The 27284-nt window shown below is 45.2% G+C and overlaps 2 protein-coding genes across 5 annotated transcripts; one reads left to right on the top strand and one right to left on the bottom strand.

Annotated features, from left to right (window-relative positions):
• Positions 1 to 60: 60 nt before the first annotated feature.
• Positions 61 to 11426, bottom strand: LOC135523224 (bucky ball-like). 3 transcript variants are annotated; one of them, XM_064949938.1, is made up of 8 exons: positions 11306 to 11426; positions 5150 to 5329; positions 3221 to 3405; positions 2344 to 3108; positions 1471 to 2200; positions 1270 to 1371; positions 712 to 814; positions 61 to 363 (listed from the first exon to the last, which is right to left on the bottom strand). In XM_064949938.1, the coding sequence occupies exons 2-8, from the start codon at positions 5304 to 5306 to the stop codon at positions 318 to 320; spliced, it is 2088 nt and encodes a 695-aa protein (XP_064806010.1). In that variant the 5' UTR covers positions 5307 to 5329; positions 11306 to 11426; the 3' UTR covers positions 61 to 317. The 3 variants fall into 3 exon arrangements, with proteins under 3 accessions (XP_064806010.1, XP_064806007.1, XP_064806009.1); XM_064949935.1 differs by having other exon boundaries at positions 1270 to 2200; XM_064949937.1 differs by having other exon boundaries at positions 738 to 814; positions 1270 to 2200.
• A 763-nt stretch (positions 11427 to 12189) lies between these two features.
• On the top strand, positions 12190 to 26194 carry LOC135522947 (kelch repeat and BTB domain-containing protein 2-like). 2 transcript variants are annotated; one of them, XM_064949670.1, is made up of 6 exons: positions 12190 to 12339; positions 12524 to 12750; positions 17459 to 18202; positions 20690 to 20855; positions 23440 to 23673; positions 24834 to 26194. In XM_064949670.1, exons 3-6 carry the CDS (start codon positions 18030 to 18032, stop codon positions 26142 to 26144), a joined length of 1884 nt encoding a protein of 627 aa, XP_064805742.1. In that variant the 5' UTR covers positions 12190 to 12339; positions 12524 to 12750; positions 17459 to 18029; the 3' UTR covers positions 26145 to 26194. The 2 variants fall into 2 exon arrangements, with proteins under 2 accessions (XP_064805742.1, XP_064805740.1); XM_064949668.1 differs by having other exon boundaries at positions 12190 to 12750.
• The last annotated feature ends 1090 nt before the right edge of the window (positions 26195 to 27284 follow it).

Here is a 27284-nt window from a genome sequence, read left to right as displayed (position 1 = left end):
TGAATACAGTTTTAAATTAACACTTACATACACGTTTAATAAACCAGACAGACTAGTGTGTGTTATGAAATTAATTTTAATAATCCACTGGTCACAACAGTTCAAATCTGATTTTCAAAGCCACCAAACCCTGTGCTGACCGAGGGGACATTTTACCAACATACAGGACAGTGCTAGCCAACTGACAGTGGACCTCCTGGAAGTGCTTTATCTCCTTGCTTTTATTTATCACAAAAACAAAATGGTGTCCATCCGAAACATTTTCTGTTATGCATTTTACTAAGTGCTCTTTGTTTGTGACATTTTCTTTGATTACATCAAGGATGTGATATCAAAACCTTGTGTTTCTTCTCTTGGTGGAACCTGGAGAAAAAAAAACAGAGAAGTTAGAGAAGTGGATTCATAGACCAACATCTCGAAATTACACATGCGTCCCACCAAACGGCACCCTATTCTCCTTTTATGGTGCACTTTGGACAAACGTAGTGCACTATAAAGGGAATAGGGCCCATAGTGCTCTGGTCTAAAGTAGTGCACTATAAAGGAAATAGGGTCCATAGGGCTCTGGTCTAAAGTAGTGCACTATAAAGGGAATATGGTCCATAGGGCTCTGGTCAAATGTAGTGCACTATATAGGGAATAGGGTCCCATTTGGGACACACACTAAAATAGTGAATAGTCGATAGTGAAACAAGAGCAGATAAAGGAAACCTTCTCCTCTGAAATCGTTGTGGCACCTCGTCGTTATTTTCCTCGTCTCTGACTCTCTGGTATCCCAGCGGCTTACACAGAGCTTTCCTCAGTGCTGGTCTCTCTGAAAACAAAATCGGGCCAGAACCATCAGACACTCACTCATAGAAAACACATTTGATCCATGCAACAGGGTTGGTATTCATACTGCGTGTCAGATTACGAGTCCCGGCAGTCCATTTCATTAGGATTTATTCATTTTACCTTTATTTAACTAGGCAAGTCAGTTAAGAACCAATTCTTATTTTCACTGACGGCCTAGGAACAGTGGGTTAACTGCCTGTTCAGGGGCAGAACAACAGATTTGTACCTTGTCAGCTCGGGGGTTTGAACTTGCAACCTTCCGGTTCCTAGTCCAACGCTCTAACCACTAGTCTTCGCTGCCGATCTATAAAGCTAAACTAAACCTACATTAGCATTCATACTCCAGTAGGCTTTATGAATACGAGCACGGATATTTAGGATGACCGAAAGGATAACATCAATTAAATATATTGACGAGGGTTTGGGTTGTGGTACCTGGTCGTGGCAGTGAGCTGTGTGGTTTCTGTCTAGGCTTGGCACCTCTACTCTCCCATGTGCCCGGATCTGCAGTATTAACGCCGTCTCGGCACAGTCCATCTACAGCGGAGATAAGAGAGAGAAAAACGTGTGGTGAAGTGCGTCGGTAAGAAAATAGGGCGCCATTTTGGAAGCAAAGCAACGGAAATGTCCCTTTACATGTCCTGCGTTGCTTATCCCCGTTTCCGTGTCCACTCTTCCCCTCCACCACATGGCCTTCATAATACTTCAGCTCTGATCCCACCAACACGGTCTCTGGTTCCTGCTCCTCGGGCCCAATCGCCTCTCTCCACTGGCCTCTCTTACAGCTGTGTTTGGGAGCATGTCGGATGTGTAGAGGGAGAGGCGGGTGTTTCTTGTGTACAGGGTGCTTCTTCACGACCACCCTACTGGGGTGCGTTCTCTCACAAGTCCTTACAGATCCGTGTTGCTCCTGCTCGACCACCTCGTCAGAGTCCCCGGCGGCGTACACCCTGGGGCTGTGATGAACTTTAACCCTGCTGCTCACCCCTCCTCCTTTCAACAGGCTCGATCCACAGCAGACGCACATGAGCTTCTTGGACTGAGGACAGACTTCCTTGACCTCTGCCTCTCCGAGGTCTGCGGAGAACCTCCCCCTTGCGTAGACTAAACATCCGGGAAACACATCCACGTCCTCCAGATCGGTGGAGAACATCTCGTCCTGGGACGAGAGCTCGTCCAGGGATGAACACAGGACACTGAGTCTCTCGTGAGCCGTCTGTGGTTGACAGTAGTGGTGGTGGTGGTGACGGACTGGGGTGGTGGAGGAAGTAGCGAGAGAAGACAGAGAGGCCTGGAGGTCTTCACACCGCAGAGCAACGCTGGAGCTGGTAGAGACGTCCTTCTGCAGAGCGCTTGCTGTAAACACCTTGTCAATTTAAAATCAAAATTAAAAAAGTTTATTTGACAATACAGATACATAATGAAATGCTTAACTTACAAGCTCTCCTCTCAAACAATTCAGCTATAAAAACTTATTCCATAGAAAGTATTGTAAAAAAAGAGAGTGACCTTTTCAAAGGGCAGACAGAGGATCTGGTAGGACAGGTCAACATCCAGTTCACACAGACTCCCATCTGGAACATCAAACGTTTCTCCTCCATGTTTCATGTGCTCTAAGGCTTGCCAGTCAGAGGCTAAGGGTGATGGTAGTGACTGGGGGGAGAGCAGGTTGGAGCAGTGACTCCGAGGCCTCAGAAGTGCCTCAGTGGAACTTGTACTGTCTGGATTGGCGCTCCCCTCCTCTGCCTGGATGTCTGGGTCTTCGGGTCTGGGGCTGTCGTCGGACTGCGAGACCGCAGACAGGAGGCAAAGATTCTCAGAAGAACAGCTATGAAGAGACTCATCCGCTGCGTGATGCCGCGCGTCCTGAATATCCTCCTCCTGAACAGATGAGCTGTCCAATGGGGGCTCCTCGTCAGAGTCTAGGGCCCAGCCCTCCTGAAGACCCAGGTCTCCAAGGCTCCGACTCGAATCGCCGTCGTAGACCGCCGCTGTGGAGTCACTGATGCTGAACAACCTGGCCAGTGGAGACGACGATTGCAAACGGCTGCTTTCCAACTTACCATACGAGGCGCCACGACTACTGTGTATGTCTCCCCCCACCTCACGTTTCCCTTCCTTATTATCTGACGAGAAGAATCCAGAAGCTTGGGAAACAACTCTGGAATCAAGCTCTCTCTCAGAGCCCTGCTTCTCGTTGGTCTGGAGCTTGTTCAGAGCATCACTGGACTGGGTCTGAGCCTCCGAGCAGGGCACCTCTCTCTGGGCCTGAGCCTGGTGATGGTAAATGAACAAATTAAAAATTCATTAATAATCGAATGAATTGAATATATAACATTTAAAAATACATAAATTGTCTTATACATCTGAACACAATAATACATACACTGTAGTGTTGTTGTTGCTGGTGGCGGAACATGGGGTCATGCACTGGAGGTGGGTGGAAACGAGGTGGGTCGTACATGCATCTGTAATCAACTGGATGCATGTGTGGAACAATGTATTGACCAGGATACTGCATGTATGGGTATGGGGACATGTATGAACTAGGACGTCCAAAAGGATAACTTCCTGTAGAGAACACATGGTTTCATCAAGACAATATGGCCATGCAGTAATACACAATATATACAAACAGTTTTTAGAAACCCTTTCAGGTTAGTGGATTTGGTTATTTCAGACCACATCCGTTGCTGACAGGTGTATAAAATTGAGCAAAAAGCCATGCAATCTCCATAGACAAACATTGGCAGTAGAATGGCCTTTACTGAAGAGCTCAGTGACTTTCAACGTGGCACCGTCATAGGATGCCACCTTTCCAACAAGTCAGATTACTGCCCTGCTAGAGCTGACCCCCCCGGTCAACTGTAAGTGCTGTCATTGTGAAGTGGAAATGTTTAGGAGCAACAACGGCTCAGCCGCGAAGTGGTAGGCCACACAAACTCACAGAATGGGACCGCTGAGTGCTGAAGCAACACTCACTGCAGAGTCCCAAACTGTCTCCGGAAGCAACGTCAACACATGAACTGTTCATCTGGAGCGTCGTGAGACGGGTTGTTTCCACGGCCGAGTAGCCACACACAAGCCCATGCGCTACGCTAACCGTCTGGCAGGAGTGGTATAAAGCTCACCGCCATTGAACTCTGGAGCAGTGGAAACATTGTTCTTTGGAGTGATGAATCACTCTCCCATTCTGGCAGTCCGACAGACTGATCTGGGTTTGGTGGATGCCAGGAGACTGTATAGTTTGGTAGAGGAGGAATAATGGTCTGGGGCTGTTTTTCATGGTTCGGGCCAATTCGTTTCAGTGAAGGGAAATCTTAACGCAACAGCATACGATAACATTCTGGACGATTCTGTGCTTCCAACTTCAAGGCAACAGTTTGGGAAAGGCCCTTTCCTGTTTCAGCATGACAATTACCCCGTGTACAAAGTGAGGTCCATACAGAAATGTTTTGTCAAGATCGGTGTGGAAGAACTTGACTGGCCTGCAGAGCCCTCAACCCCATCGAAAACCTTTGGGATGGATTGGAACGCCGACTGCGAGCCAGGCCTAATCACCCAACACCAGTCCCAACCTCACTAATGCTTTTGTGGCTGAATGGAAGCAAGTCCCCACAGCAATGTTCCAACATCTAGTGGAAAGCCTTCCCAGAAGAGTGGAGGCTGTTATAGCAGCAATGTTCCAACATCTAGTGGAAAGCCTTCCCAGAAGAGTGGAGGCTGTTATAGCAGCAATGTTCCAACATCTAGTGGAAAGCCATCCCAGAAGAGTGGAGGCTGTTATAGCAGCAATGTTCCAACATCTAGTAGAAAGCCTTCCCAGAAGAGAGGAGACTGTTATAGCAGCAATGTTCCAACATCTAGTAGAAAGCCTTCCCAGAAGAGTGGAGGCTGTTATAGCAGCAAGGGGGGGGGGGGGGGGACGACGACACCAACTCCTTATGAATGCCCATGATTCTGGAATGAGATGTTGGACGAGCAGGTGTCCACATACTTTTGGTCACGTGGTGTATTTGCATCAATGAAAATCATCCACTGTAAACTAATACTCCATAATTCTGGTTTGAGAAATAAAGTGTATGACTCAAATGGCACCCTATTCCCTATTATAGTGAACTATGTGGCCCATAGGGCCCTGGTATAAAGTAGTGCACTATATATGGAATAGGGTTCCATAGGGCTCTGGTATAAAGTAGTGCACTACATAGGGAATAGGGTTCCATAGGGCTCTGGTATAAAGTAGTGCACTACATAGGGAACAGGGTTCCATTTGGGACATGAAAACCATTAAAACCATGAAAAGTAGACCTACCTGAACCAGGTAAGGTGTAGTGGTTATATGGGTTGTTGATATTTTGCCATTGATTATGATGCTGATACATGTTGTAGTAAGGTTGAGAAGCAGGCTGAACATAGAAGAAGGGCCTTGGGTGATTGACCTGCCGCTGGTTGTGTTGATCGTTCTCCATCGACTGTGGCTGTTTGCTTCCTTCTATAAAATAAAATAAAAAAAATGAATAAATTAGAGTCAGAAATCTCTTTCACGAGAGAGCCCTGTTTACATTACAATAAAAACAGAACAAAACATACCGTGTATAAAACAATATAATTCAGCACACGATAACAAAACAAACATATTTAATAAAATACAAATCACACTCAACTACCATTATAAATAATCAGTGTGAATAAAAATGTTTTAAAAAGTTCATAGATCATATCAGTTCATTCAGAGAGTTCAAACTCAGGCTACAGGAGGAGGCAACAGACCTGGGGCCAGGCTACAGGAGGAGGCAACAGACCTGGGACCAGGCTACGGGAGGAGGCAACAGACCTGGGGCCAGGCTACGGGAGGAGGCAACAGACCTGGGGCCAGGCTACGGGAGGAGACAACAGACCTGGGGGACCAGGCTACAGGAGGAGACAACAGACCTGGGGCCAGGCTACGGGAGGAGACAACAGACCTGGGACCAGGCTACGGGAGGAGACAACAGACCTGGGGCCAGGCTACAGGAGGAGACAACAGACCTGGGGCCAGGCTGGGACAGGAGGAGGCAGTCAGACCTGGGGCCAACGGCTACGGGAGGGTTGTTGAACTTAGACCTTTTTTTTGGGCCAGGCTACGAGGCTTAGTTTCACAGGAGAGGATAGTGCATTCCCCCCGTTTACAGACCTGGGGCCAGGCTATAGTGAAAGTAGCCCTGAAAAACCTTTCTAAGTTTGGTTTTCAGTGGTTAGCGGCGCCCACGGTTGGCTTCGAGTGAACTACAATTCCGACGAGGTGTTTTAACATTCAGAAACGTCAACAATCATCGCTTGCCAAACTGTTTTGGAAACATATGCTGATATACCCCTTATCTGTCAGTGGGACATTTTTCAAATAAGGGACAGTCCGACATTAACTAGGAACGGATCAAAACAGGGGAGGGTTGTTGAACATTAGTTTTTTAAGTCGAGAACAAATTATAGTTACATCCCCAACCGTTTACATTTGCTCTTTTGAAGGTTTTACTATGTCATTTCTTCCATCCTAGTCACATTTACTGTAATTTCTTCCACCCTAGTCATATTTACTGTAATTTCTTCCATCCTAGTCATATTTACTGTCATTTCTTCCAGCCTAGTCACATTTACTGTAATTTCTTCCACCCTAGTCACATTTACTGTCATTTCTTCCATCCTAGTCACATTTACTGTAATTTCTTCCATCCTAGTCACATTTACTGTCATTTCTTCCATCCTAGTCACATTTACTGTCATTTCTTCCATCCTAGTCACATTTACTGTCATTTCTTCCATCCTAGTCACATTTACTCACCTGTTTGCCTCCGCCTCCCCATATGTGGTACTTGTCTTATGGACTACGCTTTTTCTGCACGCTAACTTTTACTATACCACAGTGACAATATAGTCTACCAGTCTGTCTATCCTGCCCTCTATCCACCATTCATAGTGACAATAGTGCTAGGTGGACAGTTTGTCCAGATCTGCAATACGCTAACTAGCAAGCATAGCAAACATACATGCATTCAAAGCTGCATCAATTTTCAATATCAATCCACAAGAACCAATATGAATAGCTGATGGGCAGAGGAGAGACCAGGTGGATCATTACGATCATTAAGTCAGTTAAGAACAAATTATTATTTACAATGACGGCCAACCGGGGAACAGTGGGTTGACTGCCTTGTTCAGGGGCAGAACGACAGATTTTATACCTGTCAGCTCGGGGATTCGATCCAGAAATCTTTCAGTTACTAGTCAAAAGCTCTAACCACTAGGCTAGCCTTCCATACTGGGTAGGGAGGGATGTCTAGCCAAGCCTTCCATACTGGGTAGGGAGGGATGTCTAGCCAAGCCTTCCATACTGGGTAGGGAGGGATGTCTAGCCTTCCATACTGGGTAGGGAGGGATGTCTAGCCTTCCATACTGGGTAGGGAGGGATGTCTAGCCTTCCATACTGGGTAGGGAGGGATGTCTAGCCTTCCATACTGGGTAGGGAGGGATGTCTAGCCTTCCATACTGGGTAGGGAGGGATGTCTAGCCTTCCATACTGGGTAGGGAGGGATGTATTTTCTGTTTGTCAAGAATTGACATCGTCAATTTGTGGTGTTGAAGATATTGAAGTGCCTGAAGTTGATATGCTTTGTTTATTGGTTGTGTGGTGCATTGGCACAGAAACATTTGAGGAAATCTAATTGCATACATTTTATACAATTCCAAATATAGCAAATCTGATTTCCCCTAGCTGACGATTGTCTGCAGGCGGCTCTGATCCTACTGGAATGGAACCTGCACAGAGAAGTGAGGTCGTACGTGGTGGTCTGCAAACCCTCAACCTTCTGGCCTGTAGCCCCGCACAGCATTTACTGTGCCAGATAAAAACATGCTTTAGCATGTGGTGTCTATAAACACAGGGTTATGGTCAACACTCCAGTTGTGGTTATTTGTAGTCATAAACATTATTTTTCGGTTAATTCTAAGCATGGCTTTTTTTCTCTTTTTTTTACCAGTACAAGCGGAGGGCGATTTTTTTTTTAGGTCACCTTTAGTTGGACTAGCCCCCACCCCCTCCAATAAAATGTCAAACTGTCCCTAAAAAAGGCATTTTTGCACAGATCCGTACACTTCCTCCCCAGTTATGCTAACACAAAAAGGTGTATGGAGCACCCTAGATAACTAGTTAGCACAGGTGGCCGCCTAGATCTGCTGTAAATAAGCGCTGTAACACGAAGTTATGCCCATGTAGAAACTCGAATCATAACACGAAACCGTTTCTTAAAAAAAAAAAAAAAAAAAAAAAAAAAAGGTTAAGTTACTTTGTAGTGTTGTGATTCGTTTTCCCACATGGACATAACTTCATGTTACATCGCTTATTTACATTAGTTTGGCATTTTATGTAAGATACAAACCTTTACAAACTTTCTGAACGACAGTAGGGTCTCTTAACATTATTCCCCCGCCCAGAAGTAACCGATCGTACATGGTCTCCAGATCAGCACAATCTCGGCTTGATGTGCATTCCCGTACTCCCAGTAGAACGGATAGTAAGCATCATCTATTCAGCATCATTTCTATCCTTATCTAGCTTTAATGGCAAAAAGGCGTTAATGGAAAATGTGCTTACTTTCTTTATGAAACAATTTCATACCATTTTAGTATTTTCGGACAACTTTGTGGAAAACAGTTCCTGGAAAAAAAGTACGCATTTTTCCTTACTTCTCGCCTTTAAAGCTTGTTGAAGAAAATGATGCATGGAGGATGGTTTACGCACGAGCCAGTCCACAGCACAGGGGACGTGTTGTCCTATTACCAGGAAGGCACATCATGCCAGGTGTGCAGATCTAGCTCCCATGCACTATGCTAGAAGACAGGCGCTGAAGGTAGTTACAGTGAGATTTATACACGTTTAAACGTCCACAACACTTGACAGTTAAATAGACTGGGCCAGGGGAAACGTGGTCAGTGGGCCTACCGTCCATTTTCTGACGTATCCAATGATTATCAAAATGAGAGCTGAAAATTAGATTAGGCCTATTTTTACATGTCAAATTGGAAACTCTTTTCTACTGTCATTCAAACTAGGTTCTTACGAAGTAATTTTGCTTGGCAAACTTGGTCGTTTTAATCTTTAAAAACTATACTAAATAAAACAATGCACTCATCTTCAATAGATTGAGCCACTGACCGTTCAATCATTTTTACAGATTAAACCAACACTCATCTGTTTCTTATTTCTGGAGAATTTTTATGGCGGTTGGCAACCAACTTCAAGGTGCATTACCGCCACCAACTGGACTGGAGTGTGGATCAGTGAACGGTTTAACTCCTACCCAATATTCTCGTCTCCCTAAGGAAACGAAAATACACAATTAAAATACTACATCCCCTGAAGATTTCCCCCAGCAGTTCATTAATATTGGCTCTTCAACCCTATTACTCCTCAAATCTAAATCGCTCCCTTTCCCTCACATATTTATAGAACTGAAATAATATGTGTTCCACTGTCTCGGTCTCCTCTTGACAATGATACACCAGGGAACTGCGTTACTCGTTCTGCCCCCTGTACCCATAGGAATCACCTGCCTTACTCGTTCTGCCCCCTGTACCCATAGGAATCACCTGCCTTACTCGTTCTGCCCCCTGTACCCATAGGAATCACCTGCCTTACTCGTTCTGCCCCCTGTACCCATAGGAATCACCTGCCTTACTCGTTCTGCCCCCTGTACCCATAGGAATCACCTGCCTTACTCGCTCCCCCTGTACCCATAGGAATCACCTGCCTTACTCGTTCTGCTCCCTGTACCCATAGGAATCACCTGTCTTACTCGTTCTGCCCCCTGTACCCATAGGAATCACCTGCCTTGGGGCACCTACTATTGCTGTTCTTACTCCATCATTCAAAGTTTCTATATCTGCATTGAGATAAACCTGAGACACATGATGTTCACCCAACTCCTGAAACCTTATTCCGCTTTCCCAAATATCCTACTCCTCAATCCATTGCCGACTAAATCTTCCACCATCCTACGGTACACATGATAGATTCCTCCTAAACCCATGTAGATTCCTCCTAAACCTGAGACACAGGTTGCCACTGAAGTGTAGATCAGATCAAGACCCAGAGCAGATTAATATCCACTTACTGGGTCAAACCCAGTTCCCCGGCCATTTTTACCTTTATTTAACTAGTCAGTTAAGAACAAATTCTTATTTTCAATGACGGCCTAGGAACAGTGGGTTCAGGGGCAGAACGACAGATACCTTGTCAGCTCGGGGATTTGAACTTTCAACCTTTCGGTTACTAGTCCAATGCTCTAACTGTAACAGTATAACTTTAGACCGTCCCCTCGCCCACACCCGGGTGCGAACCAGGGACCCTCTGCACACATCGACAAGTCACCCACAAAGCATCGTTACCCATCGCTCCACAAAAGCCGCAGCTCTTGCAGAGTAAGGGCAACCACTACTTCAAGGTCTCAGAGCGAGCGACGTCACCGATTGAAATGCTATTTAGCGCCGCACCGCCGCTAACTAAGCTAGCCGTTTCACATCCGTTACATAACCACGAGGCTACCCTGCAGCCATCATTAAGACTCACAAGCCTTCTCTCATCCAGTAGTTCCCATTTACATCAGTCCAGAACCCTCTCCCCAGAGAGCATACTATGAGCATTAAAATCCCAACACCATATTACCCGTCTCCTACCTTGACATGCTTAAAGACCATCAACCCCTCGTCTCTTACACAGGTTGTAAAAAGTTCCCTATTAACATACCCCCCCAACCAACCAACCAACCAACCAAACCAAATATAATAAAATATATCCCATTTAGCAGACGCTTTTGTCCAAAGCGACTTACAAGTCGGCTGGGGCCACTACTTTTACATATGGGTGGTCCCAGCGGGAATCGAACCCATGACGCTTGGCATTGCAAGCACCATGCTCTACCGACTGAGCCAAACAAACCAAACCTCTTCTAGAACTACATACTCCTGTTCAACCCCCTTTCCTACAGGCCTACATGGGATCCCCCTCATTTATTTGTTTGTTCTTTCACCCCTTTTTTACATTTCACAAAAAAAATTCTTCCAAAAGAGGGCACCATTTCCCATAAAGAGACAGTGGAAGATGGACGGAAGGGGATTTGATTAAGATGCCCCTGGTTGAACCGGGCTATATTCCGTCAATGTGACGGTGAGGGAGGCGCACCCTGCTCAATTTTAATGGTAATCTACAACGTTTGCTATATCCATATATGATAATTTTTTTAACTAGTTTTCATCAATGTGACGGTGAAAACACTGGTTAGGCTTTGTCCATGAAGACCAAAATACTTTGGAAGACCAAAATACTCCCATCTAAACATGAATCTATTTCCAAATACGGTATGGTCTCTAAAAACATAAACCCATCTACATTCATATCACATCAAAATAATTCCACAAATGTAAAACATACACTTACTGTACACTGTTTTAACCTGTTCTAACACAGTTGCAGCCAACAGTATTTTCAGTGATAAGTTTGTGGCTTTGTCTTCCGTTTACATACAGGTGTGCAGAGACGCCGACAGCTAATTAGCACAGATAGTCCACACTGTCTTCAGTAAACAAGCCTTGTAACATGGAAATATGGCCGTGTGGAAACTCTAACCCTATTAAAATGTGTATCTATTTATCCTTTAAAAAAATAAAGTTGTAATTATTTCTCACAGATATGAAAAAGGAGGTCCGTATGCTTCCAAACCCACGCAAATGATGCGTGATAAATGTTCAGACTCTTAACAAAGCTCTCCGCTACAGAGCATCTTATGACTCTTATTTGTAATGTCATAGAACAGAGAGTCATGATCAATGGCAACTCATTGTATACACGCATGACTGTAAGTAGCTTTGGGATAGAATGATCTGCTAAATGGCATAAATATATTATTATTACTCCCTACCCCACGTGTTTAGCCTACATAACTTGTTGTTAACCGACTTTGTTGTCGGCCAGAACAGTGGCAAGGGGGTTCCGGGAGGCAGCCCTGTTTCAAATCGAACGCAATTAACGCTACTCCGGAGCATTTATAAAATCCCCTCGCTGAGAGTCTTTGTGCGCATGCCCAGTATCCTCATTTAGCCCCTGGTGTCTTTGCACTGCGCCTGCGGTCGTCACTAGTTACCACAGCCACAAAGTTATATAAACTTCGCCTATTTCTACCATTTATATACATTTTTTTAAATCAGATTTTAAACCTAACCATACTGCTAACCTTATGCCTAACCCTACATTAAGACAACAAAAAAAGCAAATAGATGTTTTCATGAATTTTAACGGCGTAATCCATTTGACTTTTTGGCTGTGGTAATTAGTGGACATCGGCGCCAGCGTTTTGTATAAAGGTGTAAAATCGGCTTCCGGATCTAGTTTACTGTCTTTGCGTAGCTTGCCACTTTCTGTAATAGCAAGAGAAGACCGATCGGCATCGAATACGCTGGAATAACGCTTAAATCGTATTTACCTTGTTATTTACCTGTTATGCTTAGCTACATCTATGAGCCGGATGGAAACCGATATGGACCTAACCTTAGATTTCAAATTCGTAATTTGATATATTTTTTTAGTTCATCACTGTAGCTAACTGAATAATTTGGTTGTTATGATCTCTCTCTCTCTGTGTGTGTTGGGGGGTGTAAGTCCGGGGCAAGAAGGACCCGGAAGGGAAGAGCAGCTGCCGCTTTTATTTAGGGGGGCGAGAACTAACCAACATTATAACTAAAAGAGAACGTTTTTAAAGAAAGCTGTAGCTTAACAGCTGCAACGATTAGACTGCGTAGGACCTGGTAATCAAGCTTTTTTTTTTTTAAATTGTAATATATATATATATACGGAATAAATATTTCGAGAGAAAAAATAAAATAAAGGTGAGTAGCTAGTCAAGTCATCTTCCACATCCACTGAAGGCCTGGCTTTCTTATCCATGTTTTGGAGAAGTAGTAACAATAGTAACCCAGGTAGTTAGCTGACATTATCTGACTAACCTAGTTAGATAGCATGTTAACGGTAACGAACGTGATAACCAGCTAATTTAACTAACTAACTAACACATGTATACACGTCGATTTTGAATTATCACCGTGAAATGAGTTTCCAAGTTATTATCCAAACAACTTAATCCACCAGTTATTGTTTTCACATAGTGACCGTGAATGTGGCCTATCAGTAAGGATGTAAATGCATTACTAACGTTATGTTAATGCTCTAAATTCAATACAACACAGATTTTAGCTGGCTATGTTAACGTTAGGCAGCTGGCTACCTACATATAAGGTTTCAGACAGTAAAGTACACAGGCTGAAGTTGGTCATATATTTATGTTAGCCAGAGTCATGTCCCATGTTGTGGGGAGGAGGGTATAAACACACGAATCACGACATTGATAAGTGAAATGAGATGGCCAACGTGATTATCCTAACTAGTAGTACACTGTGTTTTGGTGCATGGTCGCTATCAAATGTTGCAAGGTACGGCTGTCCCCAGATTCTACCATTTAAGATCCTGAAGTTACCGGTAATATGCTACACCAGCGGTCGGTAACCTTTTTCATGTGGAGTGCCAAGTTATCCTTCCATTTCTACTGATCTGTGTACCAGTTATGATTTTCATATGCACATTTTTTGCGGAAAAGTTTCATTTATAATAGTTGTTTAATTGACTTGCCTGGTTAAATAAATAACTTATTTTCAATAACAGCCTACTGGGGAACAGTGGGTTAACTGCCTTGTTCAGGGGCAGAACGACATATTTTTAACTTGTCGGGGATTCAATCTTGTAACCTTTCGGTTACTAGTCCAATGCTCTAGGCTACCCTGGGGCGGCAGGGTTGGACTAGTAACCGAAATGTTGCAAGTTCGAATCCCCGAGCTGACAAGGTACAAATCAGTCGTTCTGCCCCTGAACAGGTAGTTAACCCACTGTTCCTAGGCTGTCATTGAAAATAAGAATTTGTACTTAACTGACTTGCCTAGTAAAATAAACCACTAGGCTACGCTGCCGCCCCTTCATACCATGCTGTTAATCAAAATTATATCTATATGATACTTTTATATTTGTAACTTCTATTGTCAATATGTAGAAGTAGCCTACATATAAAGCCAACAAATAAAAACATTGCAGGTATAAAATTTCCTGATTTTTAAAATTATTATCCTATAAATCACATTGTCTATGCATAGGCTGTCTGCAAGGAACTTGCAACATTGTATCAACTATTAACTTGGTCCAGCCAGAAGCTGGTGCTAGCAAACTTGCAACGTTGTATCAACTATTAACTTGGTCCAGCCAGAAGCTGGTGCTAGCAAACTCAACGTATCAACTATTAACTTGGTCCAGCCAGAAGCTGGTGCTAGCAAACTTGCAACGTTGTATCAACTATTAACTTGGTCCAGCCAGAAGCTGGTGCTAGCAAACTTGCAACGTTGTATCAACTATTAACTTGGTCCAGCCAGAAGCTGGTGCTAGCAAACTTGCAACGTTGTATCAACTATTAACTTGGTCCAGCCAGAAGCTGGTGCTAGCAAACTTGCAACGTTGTATCAACTATTAACTTGGTCCAGCCAGAAGCTGGTGCTAGCAAACTTGCAACGTTGTATCAACTATTAACTTGGTCCAGCCAGAAGCTGGTGCTAGCAAACTTGCAACATTGTATCAACTATTAACTTGGTCCAGCCAGAAGCTGGTGCTAGCAAACTTGCAACGTTGTATCAACTATTAACTTGGTCCAGCCAGAAGCTGGTGCTAGCAAACTTGCAACGTTGTATCAACTATTAACTTGGTCCAGCCAGAAGCTGGTGCTAGCAAACTTGCAACATTGTATCAACTATTAACTTGGTCCAGCCAGAAGCTGGTGCTAGCAAACTTGCAACGTTGTATCAACTATTAACTTGGTCCAGCCAGAAGCTGGTGCTAGCAAACTTGCAACGTTGTATCAACTATTAACTTGGTCCAGCCAGAAGCTGGTGCTAGCAAACTTGCAACGTTGTATCAACTATTAACTTGGTCCAGCCAGAAGCTGGTGCTAGCAAACTTGCAACGTTGTATCAACTATTAACTTGGTCCAGCCAGAAGCTGGTGCTAGCAAACTTGCAACGTTGTATCAACTATTAACTTGGTCCAGCCAGAAGCTGGTGCTAGCAAACTTGTGCAACATTGTATCAAACATTCTTGGCCTCAGTTTCCGGCTCCAGACACCACAGAAGGCTGTTTGCTTAAGGGATAAGAAGTAATCTTGTAGGCATATTTTATGATGTTTCCACTTGATCAGAGTATGACTATTTTCGACTTTGCTGATTGGTTATCGAAAGGGAGAGAGCTGGAAATATTTTTTCAAATAGGCTACATTGAGGAACAATAAAAAAATTAAAAAAAAAATCTACATCCATTGAGAATGACAGACTTTGTTTACTTGCTGTTTTGAGGCAAATGATACATGATTTATACGCCTACGTTTGACTGCAGGCCAGGTGTATGCATGTGTGTATCTTTCTCTCAGAATTGGGCTGCCTGTGTAAAACGCAAACATGGTTAACCTGGAGAAATGTGCCATTTTTGGTCACCAACTGCCTTAGTTTGGCATTGGTAGGACTGTATAGGGTAGACTGCACCATTTTGTTTTTTAAGCAAATGGGGTGATAATAGAAGTGCCTTGCGTGCCAGGGATGGAGGCTGATGTCATCCAGGATATGACTTGGTTTGTGTCCCAAATAGCTCCCTATTCCCTACATAGTGTTACTACTTTTGACCAATGTAAGGATTAGGGTGCCATTTGGGACAGTCTATGCGTGGTGTTGGTTTACAAAGCTGTGCTCTCGTTCTGTTATGATTTTTAAAAACTTTTTTTTTTATGGTGCGCTTAGTAGTTCCCCATTAACAACAAGTGAATCTGGGTTTTATCAGTGTGTCGCTCTCCCTGTGTCAGGCTAGACGGGCACGTAACAGTCTGTCTGGCTGTCAGCGAGTGCAATGAGTCTCTCCAAGAGGAGGGAGGGATAGGAGGATGGATGGTGGGAGGTAACCTGCAAGGATAGACCAGATTGTTGACAGCGCACTTTTCTCATGCAGAAGGGATGTGGGCTGATCTGATAGGCTGAGGGGGGAGAGAGAGTATCTTATCTCTGGGGAAAAATGCTGTGAGTGGTAAGATATACAGGACCAGTCAAAAGTTTGGACACCTACTCATTCAAGGGTTTTTCTGATGAAGACATCAAAACTATTAAATAATGCATAAGGAATAACGTAGTAACCAAAAAAACAAATCAAAATACACTTTAGTGTCTTCAAATGAATCTAGAGGTGAAAGAAACGCCTATTTAGGCGAGGTGCTGGCTAGCGGAGTGAAACACTTTAAACAAAATAAAGGGGAGCCGAACGCTCTAGGAGCTCAGATGCAAAAAAAAATATTTATGTCCAACGTTTGGACAGACAAGCTGTTTTCTTCAGGGTGACAAACACTGCGGGAAGACTCATTTTTATTGTGCTATAAGACACACAGGTGTCTGTAATCGTGGCCGGGTGTGGCCTGATATCATTGGTTAATTATCATATATTAAAATAGCATGCAAAAAAAAACATATGGATAGTGTACGATCATAGATACAATTTGGCTCCATAAGCCTACAAAAATATGTATAATAGCAGAATCGCAATCACAAGAATATCAAAGTCTATGTTAAGACCAAAGGGACCAAGGGTCTTTAAATTAAAGATCCAGGCAGCCTCTCGTTTTAACAATAAATTGTCGATGTCACCCCCTCTCCTAGAGAGGGTGACATGTTCAATGCCATTATAACGTGGAGACGAAATCGAGTGGTTTTCTTGCAAGAAGTGGGAAGCAACTGGGTAAGTCGGGTTTAGGCACCTAATGGTGCTACGATGTGCTGAGACTCGTACTTTTAATTTGTGCTTTGTTTTACCCACACAATTTTTTACCACAAGGACAAGTTATAAGATAAATAACTGCCTTAGTGGAGCACGTAATAACACCTTTGATTGGCATCTGTTTCCCTGTTCGGGGTGTTTGAAAGGATCTACATTTATAAATGCCATTGCATTGAGCACAGCCATTACACTAGTTTCCATCCAGTAGGGGGCGCAAATACACGTTGTGCGGGAATATCCTGGGGTGGTAAATCAGAATTTACCAACACCCTGATTGGCTCAAAAGCATTAAGAAGGAAAGAAATTCCACAAATGAACTTTTAACAAGGCCCACCTGTTAATTGAAATGCATTCCAGGTGACTAACTCATGAAGCTGGTTGAGAGAATGCCAAGAGTATAACGTTGTCATCAAGGCGAAGGGTGGCTACTTTGAAGAATCTCAAATATAAAAAAATGATTTTATTTTAAACTTTTTTTTATTTTGGATACTACATGATTCCGTATGGGTTATGTTCTGATGTCTTAACTATTATTCTACAATGTAGAAAATAGTTTTAAAAAATAAACCCAAATCCCTGGAATGAGTCAGTGTCAAAAGTAGTGCACTATATAAACAACAAGGGTTTCTGTATCCTGGACCTGACTTGATTGATCGAAAGTGGTTTGATTGATTCCCGATTCTGTTGTGTTTTCAGCCCAGAACTGATGTAGCAGTGTCACCATCCCCACTACCTCCATCCAGTCCCCTGTGCCTGCCCGTCTGTCTCTCTGTATGCCCTGAGAGAGACCTGTCTGTCTGGGCTATACAGAGCAAGGAGTGACAACACAGCTGAGACTGACCCACCAGAACTGACTGGGTCTACTCTGGAGGTTCTAGACACCACCACAACGCCCTACAGATAGAGAGCCCAGTTGAAAGGATGGCCCCTGATTGGTCTCCCTGCTGAGAGAGGAAACCAACCTGATTGGTCTCCCTGCCTGCTCTCATCCATCAGTGGGGAACAGGAGGAGTTGCAGTTGTTGTTGTTGTTTTGCTGCAGAAGTACTTTCACCTGGTCCTGGGACACGTCTGTTCTATCTGATGTCACAAAGCAGGGAGGTCTCTCTGTGTTCTGTCTGATGTCACAAAGCAGGGAGGTCTCTCTGGGACTCTGGTAGTTTTCTTTAATTTAAAAAAACATTCCAGGTTGGTTTTGGAGCCCGGTTCTTTTACCGGCTTTGTTGACTACTGAACCTGGGGGAGGGGATGATTCATGGGATGCAACGATGTCGGATCTCAATGAGCGTAGGCCAGTCAACACGGACTACGCTGTCTCCCTGCTGGAGCAGCTCAAGCTGTTTTACGAACAGAAGTTACTGACTGACGTGGTGCTGCTGGTGGAAGGCAATGAATTCCCCTGTCACAAGATGGTCCTGGCCACATGCAGCTCCTATTTCAGGTGAGTTCACTCCAGGTTCCCTATGTAGTGCACTACTTTTGACCAGAGGACAGGTCTATGGGGCCCCTACGTAGTCCACTGTACTGTCTCATACAGCTCCTATTTCAGTTGAGTCACTGTTCTGTTTCAGCAGAACGTTCCGTACCAGCACTACAGTACAGCAGCCTATTGGGGGAAACCATTCATTAAGTCACTCCTGAACTGTGTCCCAAATGGCACCCTATTTTCTTATTAAGTCTCTGGTCAAAAAGTAGTACACTATATACAGTGGGGCAAAAAAAGTATTTCGTCAGCCACCCAATTGTGCAAGTTCTCCCACTTAAAAAGATGAGAGAGGCCTGTAATTTTCATCATAGGTACACTTCAACTATGGCAGACAAAATGAGAAAAAAAAATCCAGAAAATCATATTATAGGATTTTTAATTAATTAATTTGCTAATTATGGTGGAAAACCTTCGTTATTGACCAAATACTTTTTTATCTCTACTTTGTTATATACCCTTTGTTGGCAATGACAGAGGTCAAACGTGCAAATAAATTCATTAAAAATCCTACAATGTGATTTTCTGGAGAGAGAAAAAAATCTCATTTTGTCTGTCATAGTTGAAAGGTACCTATGATGAAAATTACAGGCCTCTCTCATCTTTTTAAGTGGGAGAACTTGCACAATTGGTTGCTGACTAAATACTTTTTTGCCCCACTGTGTATATATAGGGAATAGGGTTTCATTTGGGACTCCACTTTCCACTTGCAGCACTTTAATCATCTAATGTTGTGCTTCTGAACGAAGCGCCTTGGCCTACCCAGGGATACTTCCTGAACCACTGGTGCCAATCATTTGTTTGGGAGCATTACCAATAACTGATGCCAAGGGAGATGCAAGCTTCACTTTGTCTGCTTTGCTTAGTCTTGGCCAGGTCTCAGTTGTAAATGAGAACTTGTTCTCAACTGGCCGACCTGGTTAAATAAAGGTGAAATAAATAAGAGTGAGGACATTCGGGGACGAACAGTAACACGCACACACACCTCTATATATTTCTTAGTAAACAGCAACCTCTATTAGACCATGGCTGTGTCCCAAACGGCACCCTACTCCCTATGGGCCCAGGTCAACAGTAGTGCACTATATAGGGAATAGGGTGCAAGCTGGACCAAGCTCTACACTGGTTCCCACACACGCCACTCGTTATGACAACATGCAAAGCATTTCCCCTCTCGGGTTCAGAGAGGGAAAGGGAAGCCTTGTCACGCACACAGAGCTTGGGGAGGGGGGGCGCCAGGCAGGGGGAGGAGACCCGCAGAGCTGGTGAAGGAGACCCGCAGAGCTGGGGTAGGGGGGGCGCCAGGCAGGGGGATGCCTGCAGCGTTGTGTAATATCCAGAGCATGTGAGCAGTAGACAAACCACCCCTGGGCTAAAGTAGTGCACTTTGAAGGGAATAGGTTGCCATTTGAGATATAGCAGAATTGAGAGGGAGTGGGAGAGAGAGAGGCACAGCATGGATACACAGACGGTATGAATGAGTGTAGTTGCTCTGCTGGGGAATGAGGAAGTGGACAGTGTTAGAGGAGCACGCTTCTAGAGGATACGGCTGTGGGTGTCGGAAGGGGGGAGGATGCTATGGCTGGCTGGGGTTTTGAGCCACAGAGCAGAGGACACGTCCAGAGAACATGCTGTGGTGTCATCTCTTCACTGGTTTTAGTCTTATGTCTGAGAGAGAGTTCAACTGGGGCTGCTGGGATTGACAGTCTAGTGCAGCGGCACAAAAAGCATTCTATTCCCTGTTTGTGCACTACTTTTGACCAGAGCCTTATTGGTCTGTCTGAGAGTAACTCTGTCCTGTTCTCCTCTTCAGGGCCATGTTTATGAGTGGTCTGTCTGAGAGTAACTCTGTCCTGTTCTCCTCTTCAGGGCCATGTTTATGAGTGGTCTGTCTTAGAGTAACTCTGTCCTGTTCTCCTCTTCAGGGCCATGTTTATGAGTGGTCTGTCTGAGAGTAACTGTCCTGTTCTCCTCTTCAGGGCCATGTTTATGAGTGGTCTGTCTGAGAGTAACTCTGTCCTGTTCTCCTCTTCAGGGCCATGTTTATGAGTGGTCTGTCTGAGAGTAACTCTGTCCTGTTCTCCTCTTCAGGGCCATGTTTATGAGTGGTCTGTCTGAGAGTAACTCTGTCCTGTTCTCTTCTTCAGGGCCAACTCTGTCCTGTTCTCCTCTTCAGGGCCATGTTTATGAGTGGTCTGTCTGAGAGTAACTCTGTCCTGTTCTCCCTTCAGGGCCATGTTTATGAGTGGTCTGTCTGAGAGTAACTCTGTCCTGTTCTCTGGGCCATGTTTATGAGTGGTCTGTCTGAGAGTAACTGTCCTGTTCTCCTCTTCAGGGCCATGTTTATGAGTGGTCTGTCTGAGAGTAACTGTCCTGTTCTCCTCTTCAGGGCCATGTTTATGAGTGGTCTGTCTGAGAGTAACTCTGTCCTGTTCTCCTCTTCAGGGCCATGTTTATGAGTGGTCTGTCTGAGAGTAAACAGAGTCATGTTCACCTGAGGAACGTGAACCCAGCCACCCTGCAGATGATCATCACATATGCCTATACAGGCAACCTGGCCGTTAACGACAACACCGTGGAGCCCCTTTATGAGACGGCATGTTTCCTCCAGGTAGGACACGTCACACCCCCCCCCCCCCCCCCCCACTACCACTATCAGATTAGGGGGGGCAATGCATCTTAGTGGGTTTTGGTCATTTCAGAACAACAACAAAAAAAAAACAATTTTTGCAGATTAAGTGTTTGCTAAGAGTATATTCATATTTTGTTTACAAATGAGCTATGACATGACCAATGACCAGACAGTTGAAGTCGGAAGTTTACATACACTTAGGTTGGAGTTATTAAAACTCATTTTTCCAACCACCCCACAAATTTCTTGTTAAACAAACTGTAGTTTTGTCAAGTCGGTTAGGACATCTACTCTCTGCATGACACAAGTAATTTTTCCAACAATTGTTTACAGACAGATTATTTCACTTATAATTCACTGCGTCACAATTCCAGTGGGTCAGAAGTTTACATACACTAAGTTGACTGCCTTTAAACAGCTTGGAAAATTCCAGAAAATTATGTCATGGCTTTAGAAGCTTCTGAGGCTAATTGACATCATTTGAGTCAATTGGAGGTGTACCTGTGGATGGATTTCAAGGACGACCTTTAAACTCAGTGCCTCTTTGCTTGACATCATGGGAAATTCAAAAGAAATCAGCCAAGATCTCAAAACAATTGTAGATCCCCACAAGTCTGGTTCATCCTTTGGCGCAATTTCCAAACGCCTGACAGTACCATGTTCATCTGTACAAACAATAGTACGCAAGTATAAACACCATGGGACCACACAGCCATCATACCGCTCAGGAAGGAGACGCGTTCTGTCTCCTAGAGATGAACGTACTTTGGTGTGAAAAGTGCAAATCAATCCCAGAACAACAGCAAAGGACCTTGTGAAGATGCTGGAGGAAACGGGTACAAAAGTATCTATTTCCACAGTAAAATGAGTCCTATATCAACATAACCTGAAAGGCCACTCAGCAAGGAAGAAGCCACTGCTCCAAAACTACCATAAAAAAGCCAGACTACGGTTTGCAACTGCACATGGGGACAAAGATTGTACTTTTTGGAGAAATATCCTCTGGTTCGATGAAACAAAAATAGAACTTTGGCCATAATGACCATCGTTATGTTTGGATGAAAAAAGGGGAGGCTTGCAAGCTGAAGAACACCATCCCAACCGTGAAGCACGGGGGTGGAAGCATCATGTTGTGGGGGTTCTTTGCTGCAGGAGGGACTGGTGCACTTCACAATATAGATAGCATCATGTGGAAGGAAAATTATGTTGATTATATTGAAGCAACAGCTCAAGACATCAGTCAGGAAGTTAAATCCTGGTCACAACTGGGTCTTCCAAATGGATAATGTCCCCAAGCATACTTCCAAAGTTGTGGCAAAAAAAAGTAAATAAATCATTCTCTCTGACATTTCACTTTCTTCAAAAAAGTGGTGATCCTAACTGACCTAAACAAGTAATTTGATTTAGGAATAAATGTCAGGCATTGTGAAACATTTTACACCGTAGCCAAATCAACTATGTAAACTTCCAACTTCAACTGTCTCTCACACCACTTTGATTTCACCCACATCTGAAAACGATGTTTTCTCTGGCGTCATCTTCTCCTCTCGCTCTGACCAGTGTGCCTCAAGTGATTGGTTGTCCTCCAATATGACGTTATCAACTTTACCCTGGATATTTAAACGTGATCATATACACTGAGCTTTTCTATTCCAACAACCTGATCCACGGAAATATCTATTCAGCAGGTATAGCCAAATGAGTCTCTAGTAGCTGAACCAGCGACTCATATAATTTGTATTGATTTTCTGACCGAGGCATGCCACATTCGGATTGGTTTGGGGTCCGCAGACCGAGGCATGCCACATTCGGATTGGTTTGGGGTCCGCAGACCGAGGCATGCCACATTCGGATTGGTTTGGGGTCCGCAGACCGAGGCATGCCACATTCGGATTGGTTTGGGGTCCGCAGACCGAGGCATGCCACATTCGGATTGGTTTGGGGTCCGCAGACCGAGGCACATGTATCTGAAACGTTTGAATGATGGACTGATGTATATGTTGGGGCCCTAGTCCCGTACGCCCCTAGTCCCGTACGCCCCTAGTCCCTTACGCCCCTAGTCCCGTACGCCCCTAGTCCCTTACGCCCCAGTCCCTTACGCCCCTAGTCCCATACGCCCATAGTCCCTTACGCCCCTAGTACCTTACGCCCCTAGTCCCGTACGCCCCTAGTACCTTACGCCCCTAGTCCCGTACGCCCCTAGTCCCGTACGCCCCTAGTCACTTACGCCCCTAGTACCTTACGCCCCTAGTTCCGTACGCCCCTAGTACCTTACGCCCCTAGTACCTAGTACCTTACTCGTGACTTAATCACTGACCGTCCGATTTCTGATCATTGGACTCCGAGCATTAATAACGAATGAGGATTATGTATAGGAATAATGGACAACGATTGTGATTTATTCTTACTAACATAATCACAATGTTGGTGTCCTGGTAGTTTTTCATCTCTAATTAATGTTTTTATTTTAAAAAAATATTCATTTTTTTAACAAATGCTCTCATCCAGTGACCTCATTCAACTAAGGTTAGTAATAATCCCCCCCCCACACACACACACACAGGTTGAGGACGTGCTACTGCAGTGCAGGGACTACCTGGTGAAGAAGATCCACGCAGACAACTGTGTCCGGATGCTGAGCATCGGTGACCTGTTCTCCTGCGTGGAGCTGAAGCAGAGTGCCAAGCGCATGGTGGAACACAAGTTCTCCGTGGTCTACCGTCAGGAGGCCTTCCTACAGCTGTCCCACGAGCTGCTGGTCGACGTACTGAGCTCAGACAACCTCAACGTGGAGAAGGTGGCTACCTTTTTTCTTAATACACATACAGACAAAGTATATATATATATATATATTCTACAGACTATCATCGGTAAAGCGTGGGTCTGTTCCAGCAAGCAGGATCAATGACTTAGCCAGCTATCTGTCTAAAAATGGCTTGAAATAAACTTCAACATTTTGAAATAGGCATGGTATAATTAGCTTGACAACAACACCCAAGAGTTAGCCACATATATAAGCTAACTTAAAGGAATACTTTGAGATTCTGGCAATGAGGGCCTGTATCTAGTTCCCGAGAGTCAGATGCACTTGTCTCAGTGTCCAGTATGAAGAAAGCTAAAGGTAGTTTGGTGAGCCAATACTAACAATCATTAGCGTAATGCTAGCAGATACAGAGACTTCCAGTCATTGCGCTAATACTAACAATCATTAGCGTAATGCTAGCAGGTACAGAGACTTCCAGTCATTGCGCTAATACTAACAATCATTAGCGTAATGCTAGCAGGTACAGAGACTTCCAGTCATTGCGCTAATACTAACAATCATTAGCGTAATGCTAGCAGATACAGAGACTTCCAGTCATTGCGCTAATACTAACAATCATTAGCATAATGCTAGCAGATACAGAGACTTCCAGTCAATGCACTAATACTAACAATCATTAGCTTAATGCTAGCAGATACAGAGACTTCCAGTCATTGCGCTAATACTAACAATCATTAGCGTAATGCTAGCAGATACAGAGACTTCCAGTCATTGCGCTAATACTAACAATCATTAGCGTAATGCTGGCAGATACAGAGACTTCCAGTCATTGCGCTAATACTAACAATCATTAGCGTAATGCTAGCAGATACAGAGACTTCCAGTCATTGCGCTAATACTAACAATCATTAGCATAATGCTAGCAGATACAGAGACTTCCAGTCATTGCGCTAATACTAACAATCATTAGAGTAATGCTAGCAGATACAGAGACTTACAGTCATTGCGCTAACGCCAGTTAGCAATTGAGCTAGTTAGCAACCTCTTTCAAACTGCTCTGAAATGTAAAAATGGTATGTATGAGTTCATCTAATCATAAATCCTAAAGTATCCCTTTTATAGGCCTGCTTTCTGGAATATCCCCAAATTACCGCCCATGGGACGATAAACATTCTCTCCTCTTCTTCTCTCAGGAGGAGACGGTGAGAGAGGCGGCCATGCTGTGGCTGGAGTACAACATGCAGGCCAGGTCCCAGTACCTCTCCTCGGTGCTCAGCCAGATCCGCATCGACGCTCTGTCTGAGGTGACGCAGCGCGCCTGGTTCCAGGGCCTACCTCCTAACGACAAGTCTGTTGTAGTGCAGGGCCTGTACAAGTCCATGCCTAAGTTCTTCAAACCCCGCCTGGGGATGACCAAGGAGGAGATGATCATCTTCATGGAGGTTACTTCGGAGTGGCCGGCTGACGTGGGTCCGGTCGTGACGGGTCCCAACCACACGGTGGTGTGTTACAGCCCGCAGGCTGAGAAGGTCTACAAGCTCAGCGACCCACCCGGCGACCTTCAGAAGGTGGGAACGCTCGTCACCCCCGACAACGACGTATTCATCGCCGGCGGGCAGATCGCCAACCACAGGAAGAGTGGCAGCAAGATGCAGGCGGCGTTCCGATCGGTGGACAGCTTCTTCTGGTTCGACGCCCAGCAGAACACCTGGTTGCCCAGGACGCCCATGACGTGTGCCCGCATCAAGCCCTCTCTGGTCTACTGTGAGGGTTACATCTACGCCATCGGGGGGGACAACGTGGGCGGGGAGCTGAGCAAACGTACCGTAGAACGCTACGACTGCGAGAAAGACGAGTGGGCCATGACGTCTCCTCTCCCGTGCGCCTGGAACTGGACCACGTCCGTAGCGGCACGCGGCTGTGTCTACGTGATGACCCACGACCTCATGTACTGCTACTTCCCCCGCGCTGACACCTGGGTAGAGATGGCCACGAGGAAGACCAGTCGCTGCTTTGCCTCCGCCGCTGCCTTCGGCGACCTCATCTTCTACGTCGGCGGGCTCCACGTGGTCAGCAACTCGGGTGTCCGCATGCCTACCAGCACCGTCGACGGCTCCTCTGTCACCGTGGAGATCTACGACGTCAGCAAGAACGAGTGGCGCCTGGCCGCCGACATCCCTGCCAAGCGTTACTCGGACCCGTGCGTGCGGGCCGTGGTCCTCCCGGGTTCTCTCTGCATCTTCATGCGCGAGACTCACATGAACGAGCGCGCCAAGTACGCCATCTACCAGTACGATCTGGAGCTGGACCGCTGGTTCCTGAGGCAGCCCGTGTCTGAGCGAGTACTGTGGGACCTGGGGAAGGACTTTCGCTGCTCCGTGGGGAAGCTGTACCCGTCCTGTCTGGAGGAGTCCCCGTGGAAACCGCCCACCTACCTGTTCTCCCCCGACGGGGCCGAGGAGTTTCAGGTGGACGGGGAGATGGTGTCGCTCCCTCACATATAACTCTTGACCTTTCACCTCCGGCCGTGTTGGAGGGGTGGCCCTGAAGGCTTGTGTGGGGGGTGGGGTGGGGGGGAGTAGATTACCACAGTACTGAGGCACTAAGTGTGTTGATATCTGGATCAGAGGCATCTGACAATTACTAGACTTGCTGCATTTAAAGGCTGTTCTGCCTGACTGGTCGTTGCTGACAAACAAACAGAACTAAACAGTCAGACATTCAAAATGTAGGAGAGAAATGGGAGAGAAAAAAAAAACGATTCCCCTCCAAATACTAGGATTTGAACTTAATTTTTGTTGTTGTTGTTGCCAGGTCCGACTTTATCATCACAAGTCAACTGATATGTGGTGGTAACGATGCAGATTACAGGTGAAAGGCTCCTCGGAATAATGATGGATACCAAACCACCCCCTCCCCCCTGATCTCCATCTCTCTTTATCAACACTGTTTTCAATACACGTGACTTTCCCACGGACACCTGGCTTGTGTCCCAAATGACTCCCTATTCCCTGTGTGTGGGGCACTACTTTTTGACGAGAGCTCTATAGGCTTCTTGCCAAAATAAGTGGCTTTTTATATAGAATTAGGGTGCCATTTTGGGATGCACCTGGTATTGGAACATCCAGGGGACAGGGCGGAGGTCCGGGGTGTCGCAGTGGCAACGGGGAGGTGTGGGAGAGGGTTCTGGGTGGTGACTGCAGGTCCTGTCACTGGTCCATCTCTTCACCTCTCGGTCCCAGACACCCACACAAGCACCTGTCTCTCCCCTGGTACACTTACCGCCCCTCGAGCCTGTCTCCTAGGTCGTGCGTCCACAACGACTCCCTATTCTCCAAAGTGCACGCGTGTTGAGCTCGCCCATAGGGCTCTGGTCAAAAGTAGGGCACTCTATAGGGAGCCATTGTAAAAGATTACTGAGTCAATCCTTCTGGACACAGGTCTTCCTCACAGCCAGCTGGAAGTTAACAGAACGGCGCCAACACTAGCTGACCTCCGTCTCAGCATAGGAGGATTTATGCCGGCTCTCTTGTTTGTTTTTTGTTTTTTATGCAGGTCTTCGCAACCATACACCTGCTTCTCTCTCTCAGTAATATCATCAACACACCACCTGCTTCTCTCTCTCAGTAATATCATCAACACAC

Source organism: Oncorhynchus masou, chromosome 30, assembly GCF_036934945.1.
Source record: "Oncorhynchus masou masou isolate Uvic2021 chromosome 30, UVic_Omas_1.1, whole genome shotgun sequence".
Lineage (NCBI taxonomy): Eukaryota > Metazoa > Chordata > Actinopteri > Salmoniformes > Salmonidae > Oncorhynchus > Oncorhynchus masou.
Note: the sequence above shows the minus strand (reverse complement) of the source record. Positions and strands in the feature narration are given on the sequence as shown.

Coding starts and splice junctions, on each gene's coding strand:
- LOC135522947 (XM_064949670.1), top strand. CDS start 18,030: ATGTCGGATCTCAATGAGCGTAGGCCAGTCAACACGGACTACGCTGTC. Junction 20,856..23,439: donor AGACGGCATGTTTCCTCCAG/GTAGGACACGTC, acceptor ACACACACACAG/GTTGAGGACGTGCTACTGCA. Junction 23,674..24,833: donor ACAACCTCAACGTGGAGAAG/GTGGCTACCTTT, acceptor TTCTTCTCTCAG/GAGGAGACGGTGAGAGAGGC.
- LOC135523224 (XM_064949935.1), bottom strand. CDS start 5,306: ATGGAGAACGATCAACACAACCAGCGGCAGGTCAATCACCCAAGGCCC. Junction 3,109..3,220: donor AGCAACAACAACACTACAGT/GTATGTATTATT, acceptor TACCATCACCAG/GCTCAGGCCCAGAGAGAGGT. Junction 815..1,269: donor CAGCTCACTGCCACGACCAG/GTACCACAACCC, acceptor TTTTGTTTTCAG/AGAGACCAGCACTGAGGAAA.